Source organism: Neopelma chrysocephalum, unplaced genomic scaffold, assembly GCF_003984885.1.
Source record: "Neopelma chrysocephalum unplaced genomic scaffold, ASM398488v2 Primary Assembly neopelma1_274, whole genome shotgun sequence".
In the NCBI taxonomy this organism is placed as follows: domain Eukaryota; kingdom Metazoa; phylum Chordata; class Aves; order Passeriformes; family Pipridae; genus Neopelma; species Neopelma chrysocephalum.
The window spans coordinates 1,577,839-1,605,712 of record NW_020897936.1 but is presented as its reverse complement, the minus strand read 5'-3'; the positions used below and the strand labels follow the sequence as shown (position 1 = coordinate 1,605,712).

General features: G+C 43.5%; 1 protein-coding gene across 2 annotated transcripts in view; it reads left to right on the top strand.

Annotated features, from left to right (window-relative positions):
- The first annotated feature begins 2,054 nt into the window (after window positions 1–2,054).
- RORA (RAR related orphan receptor A) overlaps window positions 2,055–27,874 on the top strand; it is a 358,739-nt gene continuing 332,919 nt past the window's right edge. Inside the window, exon 1 of one of the 2 annotated variants that reach the window (XM_027704417.1) lies at window positions 2,055–2,366. In XM_027704417.1, coding sequence (XP_027560218.1) covers window positions 2,195–2,366 — 172 coding nt within the window. In that variant the 5' untranslated portion in view covers window positions 2,055–2,194. The remainder of the gene's footprint in view (window positions 2,367–27,874) is intronic. The other variant, XM_027704416.1, reaches the window with a different exon arrangement.

Genomic DNA, 27,874 nt, shown 5'->3' with positions numbered 1-27,874 from the left:
GACAGGTGTAGTGAATATCAGTGGCCTTTAACAGGTAAAAGGAGAAAAAACCACACTACACTGGGATAATTTGAAGTATGTGCAATACTAAACCCAGTCCTGGAAAACACTCAAGTGAATAATCCTTACTGTGGCAAGTAGTCCAATTGTTCCCAGCACTGGTGAAAGGCAGTGGTCTGGCAGCTTTGAGGAATGAAGTTCTTTTTTTATTAGCCGGGCAAGATTCCCAACACACATTGCCTGGTCAGCCTGCTTAAACCCTGATCTGAGGAGGGAGGGATAAGCTTTCTCTCGGGCTAACAGGCAGTTCGCTCTCCACAGATCACATAATTCTTGCTTGTGTTTGGAGGCTGCCAATTAGCGAAAAGTGAGGGGAGAGGCTTTGCAGGAAATTGCAGCTCTGATCCACTGAACCTGCATCAGAGAAGGACCAGTGAGAGCATGCCGAGATGTGACCCCTGTCTGTGCCAGCCTGTGCTCCAGGGACGCTCCCGCAGCCTCAGACAAGGCCCAGGGAGCAAACTGTGCTCCTGCCTCCCTCATCCCCTCCCAGTGCTCCCCTTCCCAGCTGCTCTCTAGGAACAGCTTCCATCGGGCTTGACACAGTTTAACTTCACAATGGTGAAAAACTTGTAGCCTTTTGTGTCCGTGCCCCAGGGGCTTCCAGGCCTGCCCTAACCCGGTCCTTAATCACAAAGATCAAGCGCTGGTTTACTCAGTGGGCAAGGTCTGTAAGCCCAGCTCTGATCCCCTCACATTTATTCATGCTCTGAAAATAAATGCAGAATCGTTTCTAATGTTACTCTGTCTTCTGCAATCTCTGCCCACCCCTCTCAGATGGAGGTAGACAATAAGATAATCAGAACTACTGTGGTGCTTTTTTTCCAGATACGGGTAACTGGAACTTCAGGACCCTCCAAATCAACTGACCCAAGACTCCACTCCTCCACCAAAAGAACTGCCAGCAGTGCAAGATGTAATCCAATTTGTGGACGAGCTCCTGGGGCAGGTAGGACTTGTGGTACGTCTCACAGCTGTTTGAGCAGCCTGCAGTTGTGGCAGAGCAGTGCAGTACTTGTGATTAAACTGCAGAATGTGGAATTGTCCAGGGTTTACCTACAAGCTTCATCAGGTACCAGCATCAGCAGTGTTGAAAGCTGTAGCAACAGTCCTGGTTGGCAGAAGGTGGCATATCAGCTGCTTGCACATGATCCAGTACCATTTGGAAAAAGCTTGAACTGCTTTCAGTGAAAATGTCATTATTTGGTCTACTCAGGACGTGGCTCTAGTCAGAGCAGTCAAAGCAGGCAGCTTTAGCACCTTCTGTGCAGGAGGCAGTCGGACTGCATGTAACATGGCCTCTGCTACACAGGAGGGATGTGTTCTCCAATACACTGTTGGTGGCAGCTGTTCCTTGATTTTAACATCAAGTAGTAGACAAGGAGTTGACCATTGCTGAGACTGTGAACTGCACAAGGGTGCTCGCAGAAGTCAGACCGGATCTGGAGGTCTCCTGGCACCTTGCTAGTCACCTTTTGTTCTGTGTCAAAGCGTACTTCATTGAGAGAGGTATTGTCTGAAATGTTGCCTTCTCCGGCTGCGCGGCTGCTAAACATGTGGGTCTTGAGACGCTTAGTACAGCTGGCATCTTCTGATGCGGCTTCAGCTGCAACAGTCATGGGAGGGGGGGTGGGAAGACAGCCCCGCTTGGAAGCTCTTCCCGCTGGTATTGAGGCTGGAGCGGGGAGCTCCTCGTGGGCCCGGTGGCCTCGTTGGCCGGGCCCCACCGCCGCGTCGAGCATCAGTCCCAGCCCCGGCGGAGGTCGGGCTGGCTCCCCGCCCGCCCCGGCCAGCGGCAGCACCTTCCGTGCCCCGGCCCCGCTCGGGGGCCGCGGGGGTCCCGCCGTGGCCGCCGCCCCCTCCCGCGGGCGCGGGTCCCGCGCTGGGGCCGCTCGGGGGGCTGCGGTGCCGGCGCGGGGCGCGGGGCTGGCGGCGGAGCGCGGGGGGTGCGGGGGCGGGGGGGTGTGCAGCTCTCGCTAGCGCTGCTTGTGGTCACAGCCAGGCAAGCTCACATCCCATCTGGATCACGCTCGCTCTCTCCCTTCTGCTTCCCTACCATAGAGTTGCGCTGGAAACAGAAGATAGAGGGAGTGTAGGAGCTCGCCATCTCCAAGCGATCTACATTGGGAAAAACATGGAGTCCGCTCCGGCAGCCCCCGATCCAGCAGCCAGTGAGCCGGGCAGCAGCGTCTCCGAGGCGGCCGCCGGCGCCAGGGACACCCCGGTGAACCTGGAGCCTGCCCGGAAAAGCGATGCGCCGGCTCCCGTCCGCAGGCAGAGCTACTCCAGCAGCGGCAGCAGCAGAGGTAGGGAGACTTGGGGAAGGGGGAGGGGGCCGGGGGAGTGGGATCGGGGGGTGGGTGGGAATAGGAAGAGGGGGGCAAGAGAGAAGGGGGAAATGCAGCAATTTAATCCCCTGGTTTATTGCTCGTGCTCGTTGAAGCCGCGCACGCAAACAAGCCGGGCTTCTACCCCCCTGCAAAACCTTGCAAACTTTTATAGCTTCTTTTAATTGCTGCAGGAGGAGGGACGAATGCAATGAAAATATTGAGCGGTGTTTGGTGCTTTCCTATCTCCCTCGTTTATTGCCTGTGGTATCCGGATGGGTACTGTGCCCCTGAAATTACATAATTTTATAAATATATAAAGCAACAGCAGGAGTATTGGGATTCAAGGGAACAAACTTTTAAAGCTGCAGTGTCCTTCCTCCCCCCCTTTTTTCTCCCCCTCGTCTGTCTCCTTTTGACAGTTTCTCAACTGGTGTGCTGTGGCTTGTTGTGAATGGGGGATCTGTGATTAAACAGGAGATTTGCGGTTTGCGGGTGACTTATTCACTCTCTTGCGCGCTGTTTTCCCTTAATTCATTTAAGTGTATCTTAAAAATTATTTCACCGCGGAGCGGATGATCTCGTAGATGCCGTTGTTGAAGGTGCACAACTTCGCAGAGGGTCTCTCTGCGCCCGCGGCTTCTCAGCCGCTCCCCGCCGGCCCTCCCCGAATAGAAGCGCTGCCAACAGCCGAGCCCCCTTTTCCGTGGCCAGCTGTCAAGCCCTCTCCTGCCTCAGGTTGCGTCTCGTAGCCGTGCGGGTCAGCTCTGAGGGGGCTCAGGGCGGTGGAAGTTTGGTGCTGCCCGAGCCGCCCCGGCGGCGGGAGGGCTGCGGGGCCGTGCGGGGGGTGCGGGGCCGTGCGGGGCCGTGCGGGGCCGGGCTGCTCCCGCCGCGGGCACCGACACGGGCCCGGCTTCAAACAGCGCCGGAGTTTGCCGAGACGTGCGAGAGGGAGGAGGCTGCCGCTTTAATTACTTGTAAATAATTTATGAAGCGTTGCTCCCTACAAGAGGGGGGGAGCGCGCTAGAGAGGCTTCGCTCGGTAAAATCCCTCGGTGATGGGTAAAAATGAATTAAATAACGCTATGTAATAATACACACGGCTGTTGAAGGATATGACGGGCGGTGAAAAAAAGTACGTGCCCGGCGGGAGCGGCAGCCCCCTCGGCGGCCGCCGGCGGGGCCGGGGCAGCGATGCCCGGGCGCTGGCGGTGGGGAGACGGGCTCTCCTCGGACGGAGGGGGTTTGGGTTGTAGGTTGGAATATGGCTGATCATGTGTTGGCTTGTGTTTTACAGTATTTTTCCCCTTTTGGCCACACCCCCCCTTCCCAGGCAGCTTCCCACTCAGGGAATCCGCGTACAGTAAAAGCCATCGAGATGACACACGCCGAAACATTTAATTAGAGGCGATTTGCGAGCAGGGAGCGCGCCGTTCGGCGGATGCCGAGGCGAGGAGGAGCGGGCTCGGCCGGAGGAGGCCGGGTGGCCACGGGCGTGTGTGCAGGGAGCGTTTGGCTGCGCGGGGTATATTTAGAGCTTGCGAGAGTGGATTTGGAATGCAAGCGCCTTATGTAACGAGGTTAATCAGAAACACTGGAGAAAATTTCCTTAATTTGTCGGGGAGTTTTCTGGATGTTTGCGGAGCGGCCGTAGTTGGCGGGTGTTACACAACGGCCCCCCCTCTCTCCCGGCGCTCCCGGCCCAGGCTCCGGCGGCGCGGGCAGATGGTGCTGCCGGGGCGCGGGGCCGGCGGGAGGGACCCGCACCGGCCCGGGGAGGGGGGCAACTTCGGGATCCCATCAATTATGTAACGCTCGGCTGTCGCTTCTCCATGGATGCGAAGAGGAGAGAGAGAGAGGGGGGTGCTGGGAAGCCCGGGCGGCTCCGGCGGTGGAGGGTGTTTTCTCGGCGGTCCCGAATTGTTTGGGCTCTGGTACTGCTAACCCGCTGACCCACATGTCCCTCCTCCCCGGGGACTCGCTGGGGACGGGGAAGGGCGGTCGGGCGGCGGCGGCCACTGGCCCGGGCTCGCGGTGGCCGCTCGCAGCAGGCACCGCGTTATGTAACAGCGCGAGTGGGGAGGCGAAGGTCAGTGATGGAGGGAAGGGAGGCATCCCCGCCACACAATGGACACGGCCCCGCCGGCCGCGGCCGCACCGCCACGCACAGCGCACGGCAGCCAGCTCCCGGAGGGCTGGGGAAGGCAGAAGGAAAAGGAGAGTGGCAGGGGTTTGGGGAAAAAAAAAAAAAAAAGAAGAAGAAAAAAAAAGAAGTGTTTGGGTTTTTTCGGATGATGTAATGGAGTTGGCAGAAAATACAAGTCTACTCCTAGAGTGCAAACAGTAAGAGAATTGGAGCTGGCATTCTGTGCTAATGTTGCATAAATTAGCGTATTGGAAGTAAATTGACCTACACACCACACACCAGCTGATTGTGCCTTTCTAATAGTTAAAACCTGGAGATACAGAACCTCGCGGGGAAACATGACAGTATCAACATTTTGGCCTGCTTCAAATCAGGACTTGATGGATTAGGTGATAGGGGTCCCTATAGACTTGCAGGTTTGTTTTGTTTCTAAAGCTATTGAAACAGCATTTGGTTTCTTGCCCGCTTTTTTTTCATATGGTCCTTTATATCTTATGGCAACAATGTGACCTTAATGTGTGACTAGTATAGGTGAAATTATTTTTAGAACTGCTGGTTTATAAGCTCATATGCTCAGCTGTGTACTGAGTTCAAAAATGTACCTGTTTGGGTCAGGATTCTTCCATGTGTTGGAAGCGGGTAGGTCTGGACTCTCATGCTGGATGGAGGAGTGATACAGATACACAGATCCTTAGATAAATGTACACACGCACACACCTGTCTAACTGTAAAAATCCTTATTTTTTGACTTGGCAAACACTACCGATATTTGTTTCGTATCCTTTATTTTCATAGCTGCACCTGCTGCAAAGCTGCTTTGATACTTCAGGGTTTATAATAACCTGTGTACACAGGGAATGAAGAAAACAAAATGAAAGACAGGACTGTTGATGAAGAAGTGGGGAAAGTTTGGTGTGGAATAAAATCTTAAGTGAAGCTTTAGTTATTACAACGCCATCATTTCAAAATACTTCATTGCTTGATAGGCAAACCTATTTGCACCGCCAGATCCTTACATAACTTGGGTTTTATTTTGCAAAGGTTAGGCTGTATTAGTTGCTGCGTAGAACACTTAACTTGAAAACATAACTGCTGGAGTTATCAAAAGCACCTTGCAAATGGGGAGTTGTTACCTGATTTATTCAGTATGTGGGAGCGTGCCTGTATCCTTGCATGTTTCAGAGAATCACCTGCAGTCTGATATCAAAACTGATTGTTAGAGCATTGACACCATACATGGAAAAAGCAGGCAATGGATAAAAAGCCTAGAGTTCCCAAAAAGGATGTTTTTTAATGCTGCCACTGATTGTTCGGATTTCCTGAAGACCAGCCACTGTCCAGCAGGGTGAATGTCAGTGTGAGTGTGTGTGTTCTGCAGGCAGGGCTTGTGGTTTGCCATGGTTAGGAGGAGGAATGCTTTGCTCGCCAGCCCGGGCCCTGGCCTGGGACTGTTGTTGCAATTCATTTCACTTTGCAGGCTTTGCCATCCATGGGCTTCTACCCGTGCTACAGTCTAAGGCTTAACGTTCTGTTAGTCCCCTTAGAAACAGTCATAACTGAATAAGCTGTACTTTAATAGAGAACTACTGTCTTATTAAAAGGGAAAAGTACATAAGAAGCTTTTAAACCTGATAAAAATGCTTGGTTTTTTTGGAACCGAGCTCTTGGTCTCAGAGGTGAGTTGGTCAAGAGAGAATATCTTGCTGAAAAAAAAAATTACATCATTGGATGATGCTGTGTGCAAATGTTTATATGATGCTTAATATTTAATAATAGAAAGCTGCAGCTATGTAGGTACTTATTCTTTTCTTGCTGTTGAAGTACTGAGAGTATTTGCTATTTTCCAGAACCCTTTGGAATTTTTTATCATGTCATCTATTTATCCTAATCCTTTCTCTACTAGTAAATTGAGGGGTGTTGCTTTTTGTGCTATGTTTTAATTTGAGTAGTGCTCCACAAGTAGGGACGTGACATCATTAATAGTGACAACAATAGGTCTGTGATGTCCTTGTCTTTAAAAACCATTTTTTTTCTAGGTTTCCTCCGTTTCTGGATTTAGAGTATTCCACCGAGCAAAAATTCCACAGTGCAAAATTTCACGCGTTGTTTTCAGGAGTACTCTTTCAATTTTATAAATTTGGATTTGGATGTTTCCTGTAGATTCTTTGGGTTGCCTTTGTCATCATTGAGGGCTATTCTGCATGCACCATTGATTTAGTCCTATTTTGGTAGATGATATGTGCTTTGAATCCTTTAAAGTACAGCATTGTTTTAAATGTTTGTAGCATAGGAGCAATAATAGCAGCAGTATGTTGTTCTCCTAGGAACAATGCAGTTCTCTTATTTCAATAAACCATAACCTATTCTCTTATTTTATTTGCTTGAGAAACATCTCAGGAGCTCATAAACCAGTATGTAAATACTGTTATCATTCAACCAAATGCTGTAATTTTACTAAATAAAGAACATGTTTTGTAATGGAGATTAACGGGCTGTGTGACAATTTCAGTTTTGGGTATAGCACTGCATTTGAATAGAAAGGGCAATTTCAGCTTTGGGAGGTTGTCTGATTTTTTATTTTTCTTCTGGTATTTGTTTTCTAAGCTCCAAAAATGCGTGCTGGGGAAAATCTGAAATGACTCAATCGAGTTCAGTGGATTTAATCTGAGAGCTATCACAGTAAAAAAGAGAAAGGGAAAAAGCTCAACCTGGTTTTAAATTACTGTGATATCCGTATCACTCTCAAAATTAATTCACGAACAGGTGAGCCCTTCTGTACCGAAATATTTTTAGGAGCGTCTTTTCAGTGACACACAGTTGTAGGAACAGGTGTTAAAAAAAACAAATTAAAAACAAAAATTAAAATTATAGGTGTGTCTGAATGCACTGGCGAGTCTGAGTGCAGGATTGTTTACAGACTCGGTGCTTCCCTAATTCCAAACGGGGGGCACGGGGTTCAGTCGGCAGCAGGAGCTGGGGCTGGCAGAAAGCAGGGGAAGGAAAAGGGGATTGCTGGGCCCAGGTAGGTTACAGGGAGCTGTCAAAATCCAACAATACACTTGACTGAGGGCCTTCCATTCCCGTGCTGCAAGGCAGTTGTCACTGCCTCAGCTGTCTGTCCATCCAGGCCTTTCAGCCATAGGCTTCCTGTCATCCCAGTTCCTCTGGGAGGGATGTTGGAGCAGAGTCGCATCTCAGGCAGAGCTGAATTTTTTCCCTGTCACAGCACACTCACACCTGGACCTGAGCACGCTGGGGAGCTTCTGCAGTTTGCTGTGGCTTTGGTGGGAGGGGAACTTCCTATAGATAAAATGTTGGAGGAACTTGTGAATGTGTGGAAGCATCCACACTTCATATACAGATTTCTGCTGTCTTGTTTTCTCTTCCTCTGGTTCCTCGTTCAAGTGCCTTGTGTTTCACTGCTCCTGTCTTTGGAGCCCTGATAATCACCTCTGGAAATGTAGTTTACAGAGCTGTAGTTTTTAAGCTGTTGGTTCTCTATACACTCACAGCTGGCAGACAGTTCATGCACCCTTACCTGCACAGATTCTCACAGATATGTAGAGGAGGGCTCTGCAGAGCAGAGTCTAAATCCACTACTGCCACTAGATCCATGTTGCACATTTGGTCTCAGAATGGATAGAACTTCAGTTTTAGGGTTGTTAGGATTTTTTTGGCTCTTCTACAGCTTTGCTGTTGCGGTGATTAGAAAGTTTCTCACTTCTAACTAGCTGTGTTCGAGATGAGTTAGTTCTGTTGCTTCTTTAAATGTTTTCTATAAAATCCCCTTGGACTGAAAATGAAGAAGAGACTGGTATTTTATTTTGTGATGGCTGCACTAACACAGTGAGCTCTGTTCTCTGACTCACAGTTTAGCACTTCGGCGTATCTGTTGTAGATGGTCTGTGCTGATAGAAACATGAGAACAGCTTGGGCTGTATGTCACGAGGAGTTAATTGTCTAATTTCTTGAATGCAAAGGTTGTGAATTATTCTTCATCCCGTTATCTGAAGTCTCATCTGGGTATGTTTCATTCTTGGCAACAACTGAGCTCTTCAGAGACTAAGTGTATTAGGGTGTGTATTTTCATGAAGAAATTGTGGGGCTTATTTTACAGCAGTTTAATCTTATAGTTTAGCCTCATTGCACTGTTCATTTGGAAGGATCCCCAGGTGTTTTAAACACTATCGGGAACCATTTTGCTTATTACTGAAATCCAGCCACTTCTTGTGTGGAATCTGACAGCTGTTTAATGGTGCTCAGCCATGCTAAGCAGATCAGAACAGAAAGTGAAGAATACCATACCTGATTGAAACACTCAGAGGGATTTTGGATACAGATAATATAATTATCTGCATTGGAATTGGGTCAAACAGCTCTATTCCTGTAGAAAATTACTAGATATTTTCAGTGGCAGTGTATGGTCAAGAAATTGGTTTGAAATACCTTCCTGAAAATGATACCCCCAGCAGTGAGATAATCGAAGATCCTGCTGCTTACCCTATTGTGATCACCAGATGCAGTATGATCAATGTTTTCTTCAGGTATTTCTGGATGTATTAATTGTTTGGTTCCATGCTGGTATGTGAAAACTTATAAACCAGGGGGGACGCTTGGGATGTTGCAGGTCTTGCTTTGTAAAGCAAATTTCTCACCATAGCATTCCTTAAGTAGTGAGGTGCAGTCTGTGGAACGTGCTCGTGTTCACAGGGGTTTTACAGATGGTTCTGGGGGATCTGTTGACCCTCAGCCAGGAGGGGATGGGGGAGGTGGGTGTCACAGTCTTGTCTTGTGAGGATATTGGGGACCATGGGGAAAACACAGAGCTCTTTTCCACTTGTCTTCGATTTCTCTTCCCATATTATGTGGCAAAACAGGATATAACAGAAGATCTGCAAAGGACCAAAAGTCAAAATTCATGATCAACCGAATGTACATAAATGTTCCAGTAATAATGACCAACTGCAGAGCCTTTCATTTGTAATTTAATCTAATAATTTCTGTGCACTTCTAAAGGAACACGCTATGAAGCTGGCAACTTCTGAGGAATTGCTGTGCTGTTACAAACAGCATTTGAGCTGGCATTATAACAGCATGATAGATAGCGAGATGGAGAACAAAGTTAGCAGCTGAAACTGAGCTCAGAGCAATCGCTAGCAGAATGTGAGAAAGCAGAGCTGGGTTACGATAACCTCCCTTGTAGAACCAAATTAAACCATTCTTAAAGGCTTTGTTGATTTTTAGTTTGTAGTTGTACTGTGTATTTACTTCACATGGGCGCGTGAGATTAATGAGGCAGGTGTGGTGATCACGGAGAGAAAAACTGCGGTGCTGCTGTTCTTTTTAAATGTTCCATTTCATGCAGACTGTGGGATATTTACAGCATTAATTGACAATATGTCTGCGTGCTTTAGTTCTGCAACTGTTCAAATGGATTGAGAGTGTTTAATATAGAGGATGGAAATTAAAACTCCTAGAAGGAGGTTGAACAGAGACCCTCCCCTCTTTTTTTTTTTTTATTACTCTTACAAAAATCCTTAGAAATGCTCATCCAAAGAGGTGCTTTGCGTGAAGAATGGTGAATGTATGGCCAAGAACTCTGTGGCTGGTTTTGAAAATGTGGCTGAAAGAATCCAAAGGGAAAACCAAAAATCAAAAAGCAGAGGTAGAGCGTTTGGTATAAGGGCCATTGATGACACATCCAACAGCACTGCCAGCTCCTCACCTGGGAGAGAGGAGTTTTTCCATAGCTCTGTAGAAGTGTATGCCTTACACTTCTGAAATACATATATATGCAAAACTGTAGGCACCATGGGGAAAACTTAAATTATGTATTAGTAGAGCTTGACTTGACTGTTTTGGCACTGAAGCAAGGTCTGTTAGATACAGTCAAGGATAAAACCAAGGCCAAGACTTGTGAAATACTGATTATAGGGTTTATTTTATTCCTGCCATGGAATTATGAGAATACTTTAAAGTAGGATTTCCCCTCATAGTTTCTCTTCAAAGGTAGAGGTAAGAAAAAAGGCCTTTTTATGAACTGATAGATGACTCTGCCAAAGTCTGTACCAAATGTAAATCAGTAAAAGGGCTCTGCTGCACTCCATCTTTTAACTAAGGGCAGAGAGGCAAGGTTTGAACTATTTGTTTGAGAGAAGTCTTGAATTTTGGTAAGACAGGCTAAAATACAGCTTTTGTTAATACTTTACTTGAAGTAAAAAAACTGTCAGCATGAAGCATCTTCTAAATCCTGTGTATATTAAAAAATAAAATAAAATAAAACCAATCTCAGAGGAAACTAGGGCATATCAAAAACCTCTCTCTGCGTCATGCTTCATTTGTGTAATCTTCAAGAGAAGTTTTGTTAGTCATTTGTCTTGTCATTATAGCAGTTAGGAAAGGGTCCTTTACTGTCTGGGTTGTTAGAGAGGCTTTTTAAAAATCCCAATGAAGTATTCTCTGAACTGGTAACTCTTCTGTTGAGTCAGAGTGATTCTGGGATAATGCACGTAAAAGTCAGTCAGCAAAAGCACAAAAGCAGCTCTTTGCAGGACTGATGCTTGGAGGAATAATGGCAGAAGCAATCTGGGGTGGTGTTGCACTCCCAGGCTCTGAGCAGTCCTGCCAGGCTGTCAATAGCCAGCCAGGCTTTACACCTGGAGAGTCTTTAAAAACCAAACTGGCAAGTCATTTCTAGAGATTTCATTCCCACTCAACATTTGTAATGGTGTGTTTTTTTCTGCAAGAATCAGGTGTATTTTTAAGAAGTGGTCTGATTTTCATGAATGTGAATGTGCAAGGGATCAGCTCAGGTCAGTCATATGTTGGCAGCATGAGAGCTACCCTTGGCTATTAGAAGAGTTCTGCTCTGCTGGCACAAGACTTGATCCCGTGACAGTTTATGTGTGTGTTTAATACCAAGTGCAGTGAATGATTCTGTTGGTGTCAGTGATAGTGAAGCTGGGCTGTGTGTGTAGTAAGATCAGGGGAGAATGGGAAATTGTTTAAGAAAAACATGAAATTCTAGTACCAATTAAAAGGACTTAGGAAAAAAAGATGAATTAACTGTAGTTTTCAGGGTAGGTGGGGCTGGGTGAGTAGTTGTAATTACTTTGGCAGATATATTGTTACTCTGCTGTAATTTTGCTTGTGGGATCATACTGTGGCTCCACCGCTGGAGAAGAATTTATATCCCTACTTCAGAGCAGCTGTTAGGAGATGAGCAACCATTTCCTCAGGTACAGAACCTGAGCTGCACTTGTCTGTTGCTGGATATGGAATGTTTTTGCTAAGATTGCTAAAGGATTTTTTTTTGTAATTACTGAAATCTTAGCTCTCTCTATATATATGTATATAAATCAAAAAGTCTTTTTTGTTTCCTGATGGAAAGAAGGAAGGGAAAGGTGAACAAATTGTAGGGACTTACCCACAGAAAATCTAGAAAGCTGACTGTTGAGGTCCCCTGCCGTATTGGCTTTTCTCTCTCTAGATTTTGGCTGCCTCTAACAGAGTTTGACCATAACGGAATTATTTTCCCATATTTTTTTGTTTTCTAGGTAAATTACACTCTACCACTTTACCTCTTTTTAGAGATTCACGGTTCTAGTTCACGAGAAGTTGCAGTTGTTAATTTTTTTGATGATAATACCCCAGGGAAATTGCCAGGCTGGGTCAGCAGTGTCTCAGAGATGTGACAGGTAGTGTGGTATCCAAGGCTGTGCAAAAGAACAAGGGATGATTTTTTTGTTGTTGTTGTTTTTTAAAGGGAAGCAAAATCCTTCCAAAATTCTAGCGAGTCATTAACTTTCCCCAGCAGTGCCCAAGGCATTCCGTCACTAGAATCTTTGGTTTCAGCTCTCCAGAGAACGCTCCCACACACAGCATTCACCTCGGAGGGGATAAGGACAAAGGATTCTGGACGAAGCCAGGATCAACAGATCAGCTTGGTTTACAGCTTCCCTTTAGCACGCTGCATTTGGCCTCAGCCTTGGGTTTCTAACGTTCCCAAATCCACCTTCCTGTTGTTTTCAGCCCAGCTCAGAGACTGTGGAAATTGTCACAGATCCCTGCAATTGGCAAGTCTCCTCTGAATTTCTTCCACGTATCCTTTCTTTTCTTCGCCACAGCAGAGGTTCAAAGCAGAATGTCTTTGGGGATTTGAGAGCAAATGATCACAAGTGGCGAGGTGGGGACTCGTGCCAATATACTGAAAATATTTTGTTGCATTGCTTTTCTCTGCACACAGCCCAACGCACACTGGAAGCAAACTTGGCTCTGGAAAGGCAGCAATAGAAAATGTAAAAACAAACCCAGAAAGGAAGTAAATGAAGCCAAAAGGGGGAGCAGGGTAGTTTTGGGTAATGAACAGTAAAAGAAAGATGTGGAACTTAAGGAAGAAGTGTAATGAAAGGGCACAAAGGAAAGATGACTGATTTGGAGAATGGCCTGGAAAAAAAAAAACAACATTTGGAAAAGGACTGGAGTAGTGGGGGAAGCTGCAGTGTCTGCTGAGGGGAGGGGAATTTACTGCTTTATTGCCTCTGGACAATTAATATATTCTTATTCTGTGATCTTGTCTTTCCTATGGAATGGAATGTAAAATGTGTTTGGTGCATGGTGGGGTCTCAGACAGTTCCCTCTCAGATTTGCTCCAGCACCCCATTGTTTCCAGTGAGCTCTGACTAAACACTTTCGCCATAGATGTTGTGCTAATGTGTTATATGAATTATTTGTCTTATCTCAGTCCTGTGAAATTAGAAGCCCTTTCCCACAGTGTGTTAAGCAGATTAAAATGAAAGCCTGTTTTTATGGTCCAGGAACAGTTCAAATATTTGAAGAAAAAAAAAAAGGAAAGAAAAAAAGTTGTGAACTAACAGTGGGATGCTGTGAGGAGGCTTTATGAAGCAAACACATTTTATCACTTAAATGGTGAGATAAGTTCCAAGCTTCCCTTGAAAAGGTTTATATTGTTTTCCCTGGTGCCTTAAATCAAGAGAAGAGCTTGGGATTGGTAGTTTCTGCTAAGATACCTTTTGTTGCTGTTGTAATTTGAAGTTAACTTGCTGGGCATCTGTGCAGTTCCTTCTGCAAAACCTTGTAGTGACCAAAGGACTACGTTTACCTACTGGTAGGCAGTCCTGAGACAGGTTTTGGGCTGTTTGGAAAAGTACTAAACATCATATTAGAGGCTGCCTCCAGCTGGTTTTTGTTTGTAGGAGAAATTACTTTAAAAAGTAGTCAATGGCTTTGTAGAGGTGCACATGAGATTTGGGATTCATGTTACTCTGTCTCTTGAATTCCTGTCTGGTGTATCAGTCCCTTCTCCCTTAGGAGTGGAATATGTTTTAGTTACAGCAGCATTTTATTTATACTGACTCACTCTAATCCTAGTGTCATAATGTTCCAAGACACTTTATAAGATAACTGCTCTTCTACCTGTGTGGTTTTTGTCAGGCAAAAAGTCTAAATCTATAATGAAATTAGTACAGACATGACACTTGCTTAAGATAAAAAGAGTATCCTACTGTGTTTGGGCAATAACTTAATTAAGACATCACATATTATTGTAATATATGAGAGTAGACAGAGTAATGGTGTGATGTCAGAGTGAGCATTGTATGTTTTCTGGACTCTGTTGCTGTTGCTGTAACTTTCTCATTAATTTCTCTAATTTCCCTGCACAGAAATAAGAAAAAAGGATCCCTGTTGCTGCATCAGCAGTGCTGCCCCTTGGGGCCTCTTCAGATCCCACTCAGGGTTGAGAAGTCCTGGAAGTGCTCACGGGCTCCACTGTTGGAGCTCTGGGCTGGGATGTGTTGAGGACACACAGAGGCAGGAGGTGCAGGAGAGCTGACCCGTCATTTCTGCTCTGTGGACTAAGTGAGCAGCACCAGAGTGCTGAGGGGTCAGAGGAGGTCCTTCCAAGTCTGCCTTGAGGTGCTGGTTTCCCACAGAAGGAAGGGATATGCACAAGTCTGGCATTTCCCCCTCTGTCCATGTTGGATGGGGAGGCAGCAGCTGTGCCCTGATGGCTTTTCTTCTTCTCCAGCATCTGCTCTAGGTGTCCTTTTGTACCAGTAGCTCCGTGCCCGTGTCCCTGGGATACCTCTGGGTGTTGTTGGCACAGGACTCGAACAATCCCCACTCTCTCTGGTGCTGCAGTCAGAACTCCTGGTGTGGGTGCAGCTCTGCCAGCAGAAGGGAGCATTTCTCAGTTTGTCCTGGGTTCCAGTGGAGCAAACCCAGCATAAACATTTTTTTTCCAAAAAGTTGCCCTCTGTCAGGTTACAGCTTGACATGCTGGAGGGAGTGGGGGCTGGGGAGGAAGGCAGCTTTTTTTTGGTCCTAGCTGGCTCTGCTGTCTGGGCAGTGCTTCCCAATCCTCAGGAGATTGTAGGGATCTGTCTCTGCTTAGCCCTTATCAAGTTGCAATTATACCACTACTGCTCAGTGGATTTACATGGTTTAATTTAAACTAAAGGCTTCAGATCCCCCTGCAGACTGGACACTACAGTCCTGTGGTGTTCCACAGAGAGATTTTGCAGTAGGTTATGGATTAAAACTTTATAAGAATCAGATAAATGGCAGTGGTAGGGGGGAAGCAGTATTCCTTCTTTTGGTGTAAATTGTTGCCTGTTGTAAGCATTTTTCACCATCCCTTGGCCAGACCAGCACAGAAAAATTTGGTTTTAGTCTGTCTCAGGTCTGATTTTACAACCACATTTAAGTGTAAATGTAAGTAGTTGAAGTTTTTGTGTAATGCTGACATTTCTATGTGATATTTCTCTAGAAAAGTAAATATTTCTACATTACTGTTTTCCAGTGTTATGTTTTCTCTGTAAACACATTGCTTTTGATTTGCATTTCTTTTTCATATTTTTCCAATGTGTTTTGTTTTAAGCAGAGAGATTTATAACTGCTGGACATTACTGAGGGAAAAAAGTTATAGACATAAATCAAGAACATATAGGGAATAATTAAGCTATATTAAAATTAAAGCATTTTGAATTTTTAATACCTTTAAGGTAATTTAAATTTAAAACATACTTTAGATTTATATCATATGAAGCTGTTCTGCCTGACTTCTACCAGCCTTTATTAAGGACTAAGCAATCTACTTGCAACCTTTTGTAGAGATTACACTTTTATTTGTAATTTGTCTTCTAATGTGCAGTTAATAGTGATGTGGCAATCATTCAGTTTTGCAAAACCAGGTAGGCTTCTAATACTATAGAGAGGTTTCTAATACATGGAAAAACACTTTATTTGAGGCATTGCCATAGTAATTAGGTTCTTCACGTTTTCCTTAAAGACAGTTTGGAGGAAAAATTCCTTCTGGCGGCACCAATTTACAAATTTATACACAGATGTGGAATACTCTCATCAATATTCCATTTGGGAAGGTATCCATTCTTTCTCATTTGTTTAAAACCTCACGTGGTGAAGCTGAAAGGACCTAGTGCAGTTGTGCTGTGCCTTCTTGCATATCACAGTTGTTCCTCTGGGTGCCAACAGAGTGACTGGGACGGGGTTCTGAGACATTCATACTGTATATTTTTCACACTGCAAGAGGTTAATTCAGTTTGTTGTCTCTGGTAAGAGTTCTTCCCGTGGCCATTGAGTTGCAGGAGAGCATGAGAGCAACAGCCACAAACTCTGAGTTCCCTGATGTGGACTAGTCTACCTGCTCAAATCCATACTTTGAGATTGGGAGGGATGATTGGCCTTGAAAACTCCCTTTCTCTAGAACTGCCTTCTCCTCTGGACACACCTATTCCTCTCCCACACCCCCTGTCCGAGTTCAGCTGAAGCAGCATGAGGTGAGGGTGAGTGCTCAGGGATGGGGGGTGTTGGGAAGGCTCTGGTTTGATGGCAACATCAAACACTGCTGCAGGTTCTGAGCTTAAAATGCAAGTGTTCACTCCACCTAAGCTGATATCATTAACCATCAAAGACTGTTTAATGTGAGCTGGAGCTGCAGATCCGAGATGTGAAAAGAATTGAAATACAGTGTGTTATGTAACTTCAGGTTGATAATATGTGGTTGTGTTACAGAGAAGGATTAAGGGCAAGTTTTATCCAAAGGCACTTTCAGGAACTGGAGGTATCCAAAATATTGTTAGTCATCCTTTCAGCTTTTTATTAGCAGTATCTTGCTGAGACAGGTAATTGTTAAAACTGGAAGGAAAATCTGGTTGGTAGTTCAAGTCCAAAGATGTATTAAAGTGAACTTTCCAGCAAAGGGGAGGCAGGTCACTGCCAGTGGTTTTAGTCAGAGAAACAAGCCTGAAATCTGCTTTTTGGTCTGTGTGTTCACCACTGTTGGAGTTTGTCTGTTTGTCTGTTTGACAGACTTTGGAGTAAAAAGGGGTTTGATTACAAGCAATTAAAGTATTCAGGAAAAGGGGGTAACCAGTAAAATTTAGAAACATGCCTGCACAGGGAAGAGAAACAAAGAAGAGAGGCCCCATATAGATCTTCTCTAGTATAGGGAAAGTCTGGCCAGTATGTTGTTATCAGTACATTTGGAATGGTGGGAGACCTAATTGAGATTCTTCTGGGAGAACCAAGCTGGAAGTCTTCCACCAGAGCGTAAGAGAACTGGTCAAAATATTCAAACAAAACAAAACTCTACAGGGTTCTGCTACCTCCTTTCTGGTTCCGAACTTGGCATCAATGAACAGCTTTGGAATAGCTGTGATATCAGCTGTTTGCCTTAAGAGGACAAGAGGTTTGTGTACCCTTCAGAAGCTGGAGAAGAGATGGAATCCTAGCCGTCAGTAGGCTCTGGACTCTTCTCATATCAGAACCCAAAACAAGAGTTAACAACTGAATGTTCCACTGGGCATGGTGCACTTCATATTTCAAACAGAGCAAATTCAGCAGGAGGTTTGAAGTGGAGCTGAGCTTCCAGAAACCAGCCCGATAACAACAAAAAACTTTAATCTTAGTATGAAGACCTTGCATTGGGGCATCATGCAAATCCTGTTAATAGTGTAATAATTCTCCATTAATTCCCATCGCTGTTATGTCATGTTGATTTTTAGCTGCTTGATTCATCATAATTTTGTCAGTTATATTGAAGACCCTTTTTATATTCAGCTATTAAAAAATGGCTTAGGTTTCTGTTGATTCTCTAATTTTTGCATCTTTCCTGAGATCACCGATGTCCTGAACGACAATTCTCATTTTAGGAGTAGAAATATCCGTTGAAATTCTGTTTCCTTACTTCCTCAATATATACATGTTGTCCTTTTGAAGTAGGTTGTAGTGCTTCCCAGGAGACTAGGGAAGCTTCTGCTCTTCTTTCTGTTTGAATCTTGCTAATGCAAGTGTTACCAAGATATTATGTGTTAAATCTGCAGCAAAACAACATTGATTTCTTTCATTCTTTTCTGTATGGTGGAAGGAAGCAGAAGAGGTTTTACTCTTAGCATTTATCACACCCAAGTGGGCATGGGAGTAATTTTTCTAAGACAAGAATTATTTCTAAAGATACGCTTATATTTATTCTGTTTGTTTAAGCTTTCTTGTCTGAGCTTAGCAGGTTTCTAAAGAGCTCTTTTTCCAACATGAAGATGGTGGGAGCTGATGGATATTAAAATTTAAGTGAAACATTTATATTCCTAGAGGAAAGGTGCATCTTCAGGGCAAAAGAACAAATGTTGCTTAATTGATAGTGACACGTGTGCTGTATTTACTTTCACTGAACAGGTGTGAAAATTCATCTCCCCTAATGGGTCTGTGTGATTTTGAAACCCTGACCCTTTTAAAAATCCGGAATCCCTAAGATTTTCTGTGTGTTAGATTGAGTGCCACTTTGGAAGATGGAGCTGCCAGGGTAGGTACTTCCTTCCCCTGAAGGGTGGGTTGTCATAGTAGAATTCAGGAACTGGAGCTATCCAAATAAGTCATCCTTGCAGCTTTTTATTAGCTCCCAGGAGAATAAACCAGCTATGTTAAGCTATGAAGGTGCCACTCAAACCAATTAACAAGAAGTTTTATCAAGTCTTTCTAAAAGAGCAGAAGAGGGTTTTAGGTAACAGCAAATGCAGGGGGGGTGATGTCCCATTAGCAGAGTTCATCTCCCAGGCTGATTTCTTTTAATTGACAGAATTATAACAAATTATGAACTGTTGGTATCAACATGTTGTAAAGACCAATTAATGGAAACAAGGAGATGTTTTCATTTCAGAAAATTGATGTGGTGAACAACAGGAGCAGACACAGGTAGGCTCATAAATTGCTAAATGGATGCACTGGAAGTGCTGCTTCTGAAAGATAAACAGCTGGGGAAGAGTCAGAGGAAGCGTTGATTTTTGTCTTAGTAAGATAAGTACTGACAATCAGACTAATAAAAACAAGGTTCCAGTAGGTTATTATTTTACTGACTTGTATGCCTTTTGTGTTGAAAGTGTAATGGAATCGAGGTCTCCCTCCACTGAGAATTAATAAGCTGTGTTTCACTTGCCTTGTGTTGGAGTAACTTAGTTTTACTATTTTGCTTTTTCTCCTCTGTGCTGCTTATGCTCCAGCCCTCTCAGTCTCTTGCCTGTAGGTATTTCTCACTTATTTATTTCTTATATGTCTTATTCCTCATTTATAGCCAAGTGTTTTTCATGGTGAGTAAACTTTGTGATAGCTTAATGAAATTTAGCTTTGCTCATCTCTGTCTTTAACAACCTTCCTTCTGGCTAGACGAAATTAAGCTCCAGTCTCTTTGAAGACGTTTTTGTGTACAGATTTTTTTTCAGGGAACTTTAGCTGATTGCTGAAAACATCTAAGATTATGGGCTGGCAGTAGTCACTACCAATTCTGAATATCAAAGAGGCAGTATCCAGTGTTTCCTTGGAAAAGGGTCCCCGTTAAAACAAGCGCCTTGGTACAGGGAGCTGCTAGCCCAGCCACGCTCTAAGAGGGTTTTTTTTTGCCATGAGGTTGGTTACCAATGCTTTTGTTTTGTTTTTATTCTCTTTGTAAGACTCAGCCTGAGGGAAAGGAATGTTTTTTTGTGAAATACTCCGAAACTTAATTGCTGGGATGAGGTGAGAGCAGACCGCAGAGCCCCGCAGGTGGAGGTGCCGCCGTGCCCTGGGCTCACTGGAAGTGGCAACAAACATATGCAGAGGGTTCAATGGCTCTTGGAAGGTTTCCTACATAACCCTTTACTTTCAAATCAGTTTATTTAGAGTTTGTAAAAAGTAAAAGCGGTGCCAGGTTTTTTGTTTGCTTTTGCCTTGGCGATGCTGGATGTGTGATCAGTATTGTGTGGTAGGAAATAGTCACACAGTGCAAGCAACAATCTTATCCAACAGGCAGAGTAAAATCTGTGGGCTCCTAAAGGCAAAAAGACAGGATTCATAAAAGTAGTTGCTGGAAGAGTAGTGTTGCTGCTCTTGTCATTGGTACACTACACAATCAAAATCGTGGCACTGTAATGTACATAACAGGAATTTTTGAAGGAAGAATACTTTGGTAATGACTTTTTCACTTGCTTTAAATGATACAGTAGCAGCTATAACTAAAAAAAAAAATAAAATAAAATAAAATTGAACTTCAGCTCTGTTTCTTCCCCAGTCAGGCTAATGTGTGGAACTTGTCCTTCCTATGGCAGATAAGGCTGCCAGTGTCTAACCTAAAGTATAAAGAGTGATTAGTCCTCTTTAGTTTAGATTTGACAAGTAAGAGGGTATATTCTGCTGCCTACATCAGATTTCCCCTTGATGCTTCTGTGGAGGTTCAGTGTGTGCCAATGACCCTGAAGAGTTCTGGCAGAAATGTGGAAAAATCCTAATGGTATCCTGGGTAGGTCTTGTCTCTGAAAGCATAAATCCTGAAGAGCAAGTGGAAGCTGCTGTTTGGGCTGAGGGAAGAAGTATGAAAATATTGTTTTTGTCATAGCTGATTAATGGACAAATAATAATTTAAAAAAAAAGACATAATATGGACTGGGAAACAGCAGAAAATGAGAGAAACCTGTTCAGAGAGCCTTCTGGTGGCTGGGAACCAGAGGAGTGAGTAATGTTTGGAAATTGCTTCGAGTATTTGATGTTGGTATTAGTTACTCCAAGCCATGGTGGAGCACTGTGCATCCTTACTCTCAGCTGCAGTATTTGGTGTTGCAAGTCCCAACAACACAAAGTGCCCTGGTGGAAGATGTTCACCGAGTTTCCTCACAGTGTCTGACTTTCCAGCTCTTCTGATCCTTAGTTATTCTACTTGAGTGGCCTTGAAGCTCCAGCCATTTCCCTTGCAAACAGAGGAGTAAGGTCTGCATTATCTGTTTTGATCTTTTTTTCCCTTTCTTGGTCATTTGAAAAGCATTAGAAGGGCAGGGGCAGGTCTCCAAGGCTGATAAGAAGCATTATTGTGTTTCACTTTCCATAGTGAATAGCTCCAGGAGGGTGTTCCAGGACTGCTTGTCTTCGGGTATGCAACTGATACCTCTTACCCAAAGTGCAGAACTTGGAGCAGTCAGCTCATGGAGGATTCACCTAACAGTGCATGTTTGCAGAGTGGATATGGATACAGAAGTTAGCTCTTCAAAATGCCCCATGTTGTCTAGCATAAAGCAGTGGGCTCCTTTAGGGGAGAATCTAAAAGGGTAACTCTTCTAAAGACTGGTGTCCAAATTAAGTCAGAGAATCACCCTGAGTGTACCTGTTCCTCTCCTTTAAACCATAAAGATGTTGAACAGCAAGGCCCCTGTGTTAGGGTACAGCAAACTCACATGTGGGGCACTGTGGTTGCTTCAGGCCAGGAGTGGGAAGGGAATTTGTCTCACCAGCAGGATTTACAGGAAAGAATTAGAAGTGGGTAAGTTCATTTAGGGGGTACTTCCCCCACCTGCAACTGCCTGGGCAAAAATAAAGTGAGGCAAAATGGTCTCTCTCTACTTTTTCCTTCTAGCCAAGATTATAAAAATTAGTTGTTGCAAGGTTTACTACTGGATCCTCATGTTTTTAAGTGGCATGATTTTCCAATTGCTGAGCATGGTTGTCAACCCAGTAAAGCTGAACATGATTTCACTGAGAGATGCAACCCTGTGTTCTTGTTAATGCAGGAAGAGTCCTTCCTTCCTTGTGACCCTTGCATTCTTTACAGGCTTAATGCAGCAGCCAGAAAAAGTCATCCCTGTGTTTCACTGTGAGCAAAAAAAGAAATAGTCAAACCCATATGCTGAGCATAGGTGGCCCACTGCAGTTAGTCTGTGTCAGACCTAGTGCAATTATTGTTATAAACTGACACCTTTTCAAACTCCTTTTTTTTCAAGCCCTATGTAATATTCTTCATCTTCAAGTAATTTATGTCTGCCACTGATTGGGAAATATTTCAGATAGAATGACACTTCCAGCTCTATATATGCAATATCATTTAACTTTTTATGGCTCATTCCAGGGCCTAAATATGCTTTCATGTGCACTTACGTAGCTGCTGTCAGAATCTATACATTGCATAACTGAGGGTAGAATTTGGCCCTTTATATACCACTATATTGCTTTAAAAAAACTCACCCTAAAACAAACAAACAAAAAGCAAACCAAAAAACCCCAAATCAAACACAAACCTCAAACCAGGAATCCTCATGAAATTGTCATGATACATACTACATTTTAATGGCTGAAAATCTTTATTTAATTACAGTAATTCAAAATCTCACCGTTTATTTATACAGGTCCTCCAGACATTCACATTTTAGCTGCTGCTTTCTGGCTCTCCAAAGAATCAATGATTTTACTCCAGAAACATTCATGGATCAATAGACTTTGAAGATTAGCAGGTCATGGCCAGGTACAAAATGCATGTTGTAAACCCCAGGCTCTTATATTCGCTTGAATCCTTCCTCAAAAAAATGTGAGAAGGGGTAGCTTTGAACAACAGCCCTCTTTGAATGGATTAACTCCTCGTGTATTTCAAAGGGTTGAGAATATTCCAAAGAAACTACAAATGTGGAATTAATTTTCAGGGACTTGAGAATTCAGTTAGCTGACAAATAATTTTCCTAGATAAGCCAGGATGCTGAGGCTGAAAGTAAGACAGTGAAAAAAGAGTGCTGTACATTGAGTTAAGTTTTTGTTTTTCTTGGCTTCCCACCTTCTGTTGTAAATGGAGTGGCACAGAAGTAGCTGCCTTATTACTTTGCTTTTTCAGTCACATCTTCCTAATTTCAGGGCCTTGTTTTCCGTGCAAGACTGGATGCTAACATCTCTAATCTCAAATGAAGATAAATAGGGTTAATTTGTGTCTGCTAAGAGTGCTAAATTAATCTTTACCTCTCCAGCACTCAGCTCCAGCCCCTGAAATGGTCTGTCTAGACTTTCTAGAGAAGCTAAACTGGATCCAAGTAGCTTTTGAAGCCCTCTAATAATTGTACTCCAGTGCTATGTTGCTTCACCTGCTTGTGCATGAAAATGCTGGGGGTTAAAAAAGGTGGCAGGTTTGTAGTGGCAGAAAAGTTAACAGTATGAACACATATAGACTTCCAAGTTCTGTTTGTTTCTTGGCAGTAAACTAAACAGGATATTTTCATTCATTTTCCTTTCTTACTCTCTTACCCTCAAGGTTGTCATCTTCATATTCCCTTTGCTTCTCATTCTTCCATGGGGATTTCAATTTTAGATATGTTTCCCCTCCCACCGCTATTCTTTAACCCATCAGTTTTGGTCATGTTTGACAGAAGGACAGATCTTTCGAAGATAATGACATATCCGCAAGTTTTCCGAGAACAGGAATGCAGAAGAGGCTTAATTGCAAGCAATTAAAGGAAAGTACTTATTATTAGACACTAGAGAATCCATATAGAGGAGTGAGTTTAAAAATGATTCCTCTGCAGAAAAAGAACAGCAGTGGAGTTTGTAATTGATAATGAGCATCAGACCCCTGTGAAATCTTATTTTAGCAGCGCCAGGCTCTGTGCTGTGTGTGCACCAGGCTGCAGTTGGGAGGGAGGCTCTAAAACACCACTTGCAGTAGCAGTAAATCTGGTTCTTCATCCACTGGCTTTCTCATGGAAAGTGGGTGATTTGTTTGCTGCTGCAGCTGGAAAGGCCATGGACCTGCACCAGCCCCGAGTCCTGTGTGTGCACTCCAATTAGGATATTCCCTGACCAGGCCTGATCCACAGGACTGCTGGGAGCTGAAGGAAAATCTTCCCCAGGGCAATATTATCTGCTTTCTCCTCTTCTGGGATGTTGCTGCTTTTTATTTTTGTGCTGTGATAAAACACGGAAACCTGTATTTGGATCAGCATATCCATAGAAATTGATATATTGGGGGCTGGCTGTATGGATTTAATCTGTCAGGAAAATGTTTTTGTTCCACTGTATAGTTATCAAAGAGATTTTGTGGGCTTTCCCTCATGCTTGTCTTTAGGGAAAAGAGACTTAGCTCGTAGTTGCGAGGTGCACATTGAATTTTTAGGGCTATTGACAGTTTAATTCAGGAATGATCTAATTAGGGATCCAGAGAACTGGATTCACCATATCCTTAAGTATTGACTGTCCTGAGAGATGCTCTGGCAGATGGTTAGTTCAAAGTGAGTTTACCTTGGGCTCAGTTTCTTTAGACTGACAGCTTTTTTTACTCAATTAAATGAGACAACTGTCAAAAGCACAGACTCTGAGTTGATGCAAATAACTCTGCTGCACAGATAAAGCTTAAATGTGTTCCTTGAGTCAGCTGAAACTGTCAGGTGCTTTGAGTAACTAGTTCAGCCAGCCAGAAAGGCACACTGGCAAGTAGAAGAAAAGGTTGGGAGGTGCCTAAAAATAAAACAACTCCCAGGTTTTTGTTATCTTTCTTCATTGATTTTACTTTTTGTCACATACTGGTATGGCATGTTGGGATCTATTCTTTGCTTTCACTCTTGTAGTCATTTAAGGAAGGAATTCTCGTTATGTTTTAATTATCCTCAGAAGTTTATTTGTTGTTAATGTGCCCAAAGTCCTTAGGCTATGAAAGCATGAAAATAATGAGCTATTATGATCGAGCTGTCAGGCAGTCCCCAAACTAACTGTCCTTTGCTCCAAGATTTCAACTGTTTGCAAATAAATTAATATGTGGGGTTATTTCTGGCAATTTAGATATCCATATGTGATGTTTGTAGCTAAAACCTAGAGTGTGCTCTGCACCCTCTCTTGCCCCCCAGGAAGAACTAAAGTAGCTCTTCCTGGTGCTGATCTCACTGAGCCTTTCTCTTCAGTCTGCTCAATCCTGCAGCTTTGGTTTCCTCAGGAATTACTAGGTTTCATGAGCTTTGTGGGGTAATGTTGATGTTACACAGCCATTTGAATGGTGTCTTCCCTGCTCTGTCCAAGGTAAATTGCAATTCAGACTGGTATAAGTAGACAACATATACTCATGGGTGAAACAGAAACCCCTTGTCTGCTGCTAACCTGAAAATGAGTTGGGGGCATCTTAAAAACCTGGATGTTACCGTGGAATAAGAACAGCAGACACTGAAGGAAAAAAGCCAAAACCTGGAGTGCCTGTGGAGAGGGCTGTGAGATCTGGGTACCTGCTGGTGTACCTAGAAATGCAGAGTGCTTGAAGGAAAACTTGTTCAGACTTTAATACCTTCTTAATTGAGACAAGGGGGGGGAAATTACCTTTCCCTTGCACTAGAAATTTGCCTGTTCAAGAGGAGGAGTGGGACAGGGCATGGGAAGAGTGGAAAAGCATATTACCTGCTCTTATCAAACCACTTTTATGGCTTTTTATAATGCTTTTTGTATGCCCTCAAACATGGAAGACTCGTAACTTTCCATAGTCTAAAATTATTAGAAATGTGGACAAACCTTTTTGATTTTAAATTCTTAAGATGTGAGCAAAAAGTCCCTTGTGAGAATGAGGTTTGACTCTCAGTATCTCCTACAAGGACAGGAGCCTCTGTTCCTTGTTACAATAATCATGTCCCAAGATGCATTTTATCAATACTTTAGAAACCCTTGACTGGCAACTTCCATTGCATGGTTGATTGAGTGCTTTAATTTCCATTCCTCAAATATGTTCGAAACTTGAAATTTTCAAGCCTTACCTATGAATCTTCTATGTTATTACTTAGGGGTGAACCTGGGAATCAGAAAGTCAGTGTTCTGCTTTGGACACATCCTCCTTGCCAGCTTTGTTGTCAGCTTCCTGAGCAACTGCTTCCAATTTTCCCTCCTTATAATTATATATTACCTTGTTTCTCCTGCTGTCGTCAGAGTCCAGGTCATAGAGGAGTGTACAACACCAAACTCACATAAAATAAATGTAACCAGTTCAACAATAAGGAGGTATATGTTGAAAATTTCTTTCTCCCTCATTAGGATGGGCATTTTTAGAACTGGTGTTAGTTTCTCGGCATTTCAGCTTGATTCTGAAAGGAACATTTATCAGCTCAAGTAAAAAAAAATCCAGCCCAATGACTTGTGTAGGGGTTTTGCATTTAAAAAACATATATATGTCACTTGATACATTTAATTGACTTATTTGAAAGTCTTTTTAAACCAGGAGCATTAAGCTCTAATTTCAGTCTCAATGAAAATGCTGACTATAATGGAAGTTAAAGAGAAGTGATGAGAACATCAAAGGCCTTGTTATGTCTATTAGGAAACAAGATACAGAACTGTCTACGAGCCTAGAGGGAAAAGGAGTGATGAAGCCAGGAGTAATTGGGAGGATGGGTGTGGCTTGTGGGCGTAATCAACAGGCACTGAATGCACGGGGAGTGTCTGGCGTGATATAATCTGGGAGGTGGGCAGGGCTTCTGCTGCCGAGCTTTGTGTACAAAGGCTACCAGGTAGCTGCTGTCATTTTCTTTTTCAGCTTGAAACATCGGGTTTTTTTAGTTCACTTATCAATGGGAAAATTTGTGATTAATACTGCAGGTTGGGGATAAGTATTTAAACCCAGCGCATTTATCTGGCACAGTGCTTTAAAGGAGTGCTGCAAAGGAGTGGTTCTGATAATAAAAGTATATAGTTCTTCTGGCAGACACTGCTGGAAGAGGATCACATGTATCTTGATGTGAACATAAATTGGGGGTTGAAGGAAGTGAAGAGTATTTGGTCAAACCTCATTATGAGATCTTTTCTCTATTTTTATCCCTGAAGATTGACTGTTTCTTTGTAGATATACATTTTTGAAGGGGGAAGCAGTGAAAGTGAAAATAGAGAAAGCATTATGGCATTCATTGCCACTCTTAACCTTTGAATTCCCTCAGTCCCCTGTGGTTCTGTATAGCTACAGCTGTGCCAGACAGGTTTGGAACCTGTAGGATTGGTTTGGCCAAAGCTGTGCCATCCACTATCAGCTGAAAAGCACTTTGGCCAACTGTTTTTATCTCTGGGGAAGAGCTCTATGGATCCAGAGTGCTATAGCATCTGGATCTCTACCCACTCATCAGTCTGGTGATTATGTGAGTTTATTATGCTTTATTTATAGAAGCTATGCATTTGAGCAATTGATGGGGCTCTCGGATTTCTTTCTGAAGTTTCCTTAAAGAGAAGATGGAGAAAAAGAATTATATTTGTTGTACAGTTCCTAAGCAGTGGATCTGCTGGTGTGGAAGGGGTTGGACTTGGCCAGCCATGCACTGTAAGGTGATCTGTGCATGTTCAGTGGGATTCCTGTGGATGTTGGGCTGTCTGGCAGTGCAGTCAGAGCTACTTCCTTGGCTGTCTTGCAGAATGTCTAGAAATCCCTGTTAAGTTCTGTAAATCCTGCTTTTCAGCCCCAACAAGATTTACAATTGAAAGAAAGTGAACACATGTTTTTCATAAACCAAGCGGTGGATGCCTGTTTATAAATCATCAGGTAGCATATGCTTCTTTGTTAGTTTTTATAAAACTATTGGTTTTTCTTCACCATTCCTCCTTTTTTTCTGTTCTCATCCTCTCACAGTGTGTTGTACTTTGTTTATGAATAGAATTGTTTTGATGAGCTTCAAGAGACAGTCTGTTGTTCTTGTCTTTTTAATATGTTAAAACATGTGGATGTTGCTTCAGTACCTGCTTTTGTCATGCCACAAACAGATTTTTAGCTTTCAGGGTTTCAGTATATATCTTCAGAATGCAGTAATCTAAGACAAGCTTTGACACTTTCTATCCCTAACCTGTGAACTGGAGGATAAGTTGTCAACAGCAGGTGATCCAGTGAAAGTCAAGGATACAATCTTCCTTCCCTCTGCAATGTCCTCGTTCATTTAAGTTTGAAAACAGGTTTCTGTTTAGAAAAGTAAAAACTATTCTACCCATGGCAGAAGTTGGTATTTTCCAGTGAAACCTGAAGGCTCTGCCTGCTCAGGAGGGGACACAGCTCTGCTGGTAGAACAGGACAGGGGGCTGTACTGGGAGAGGT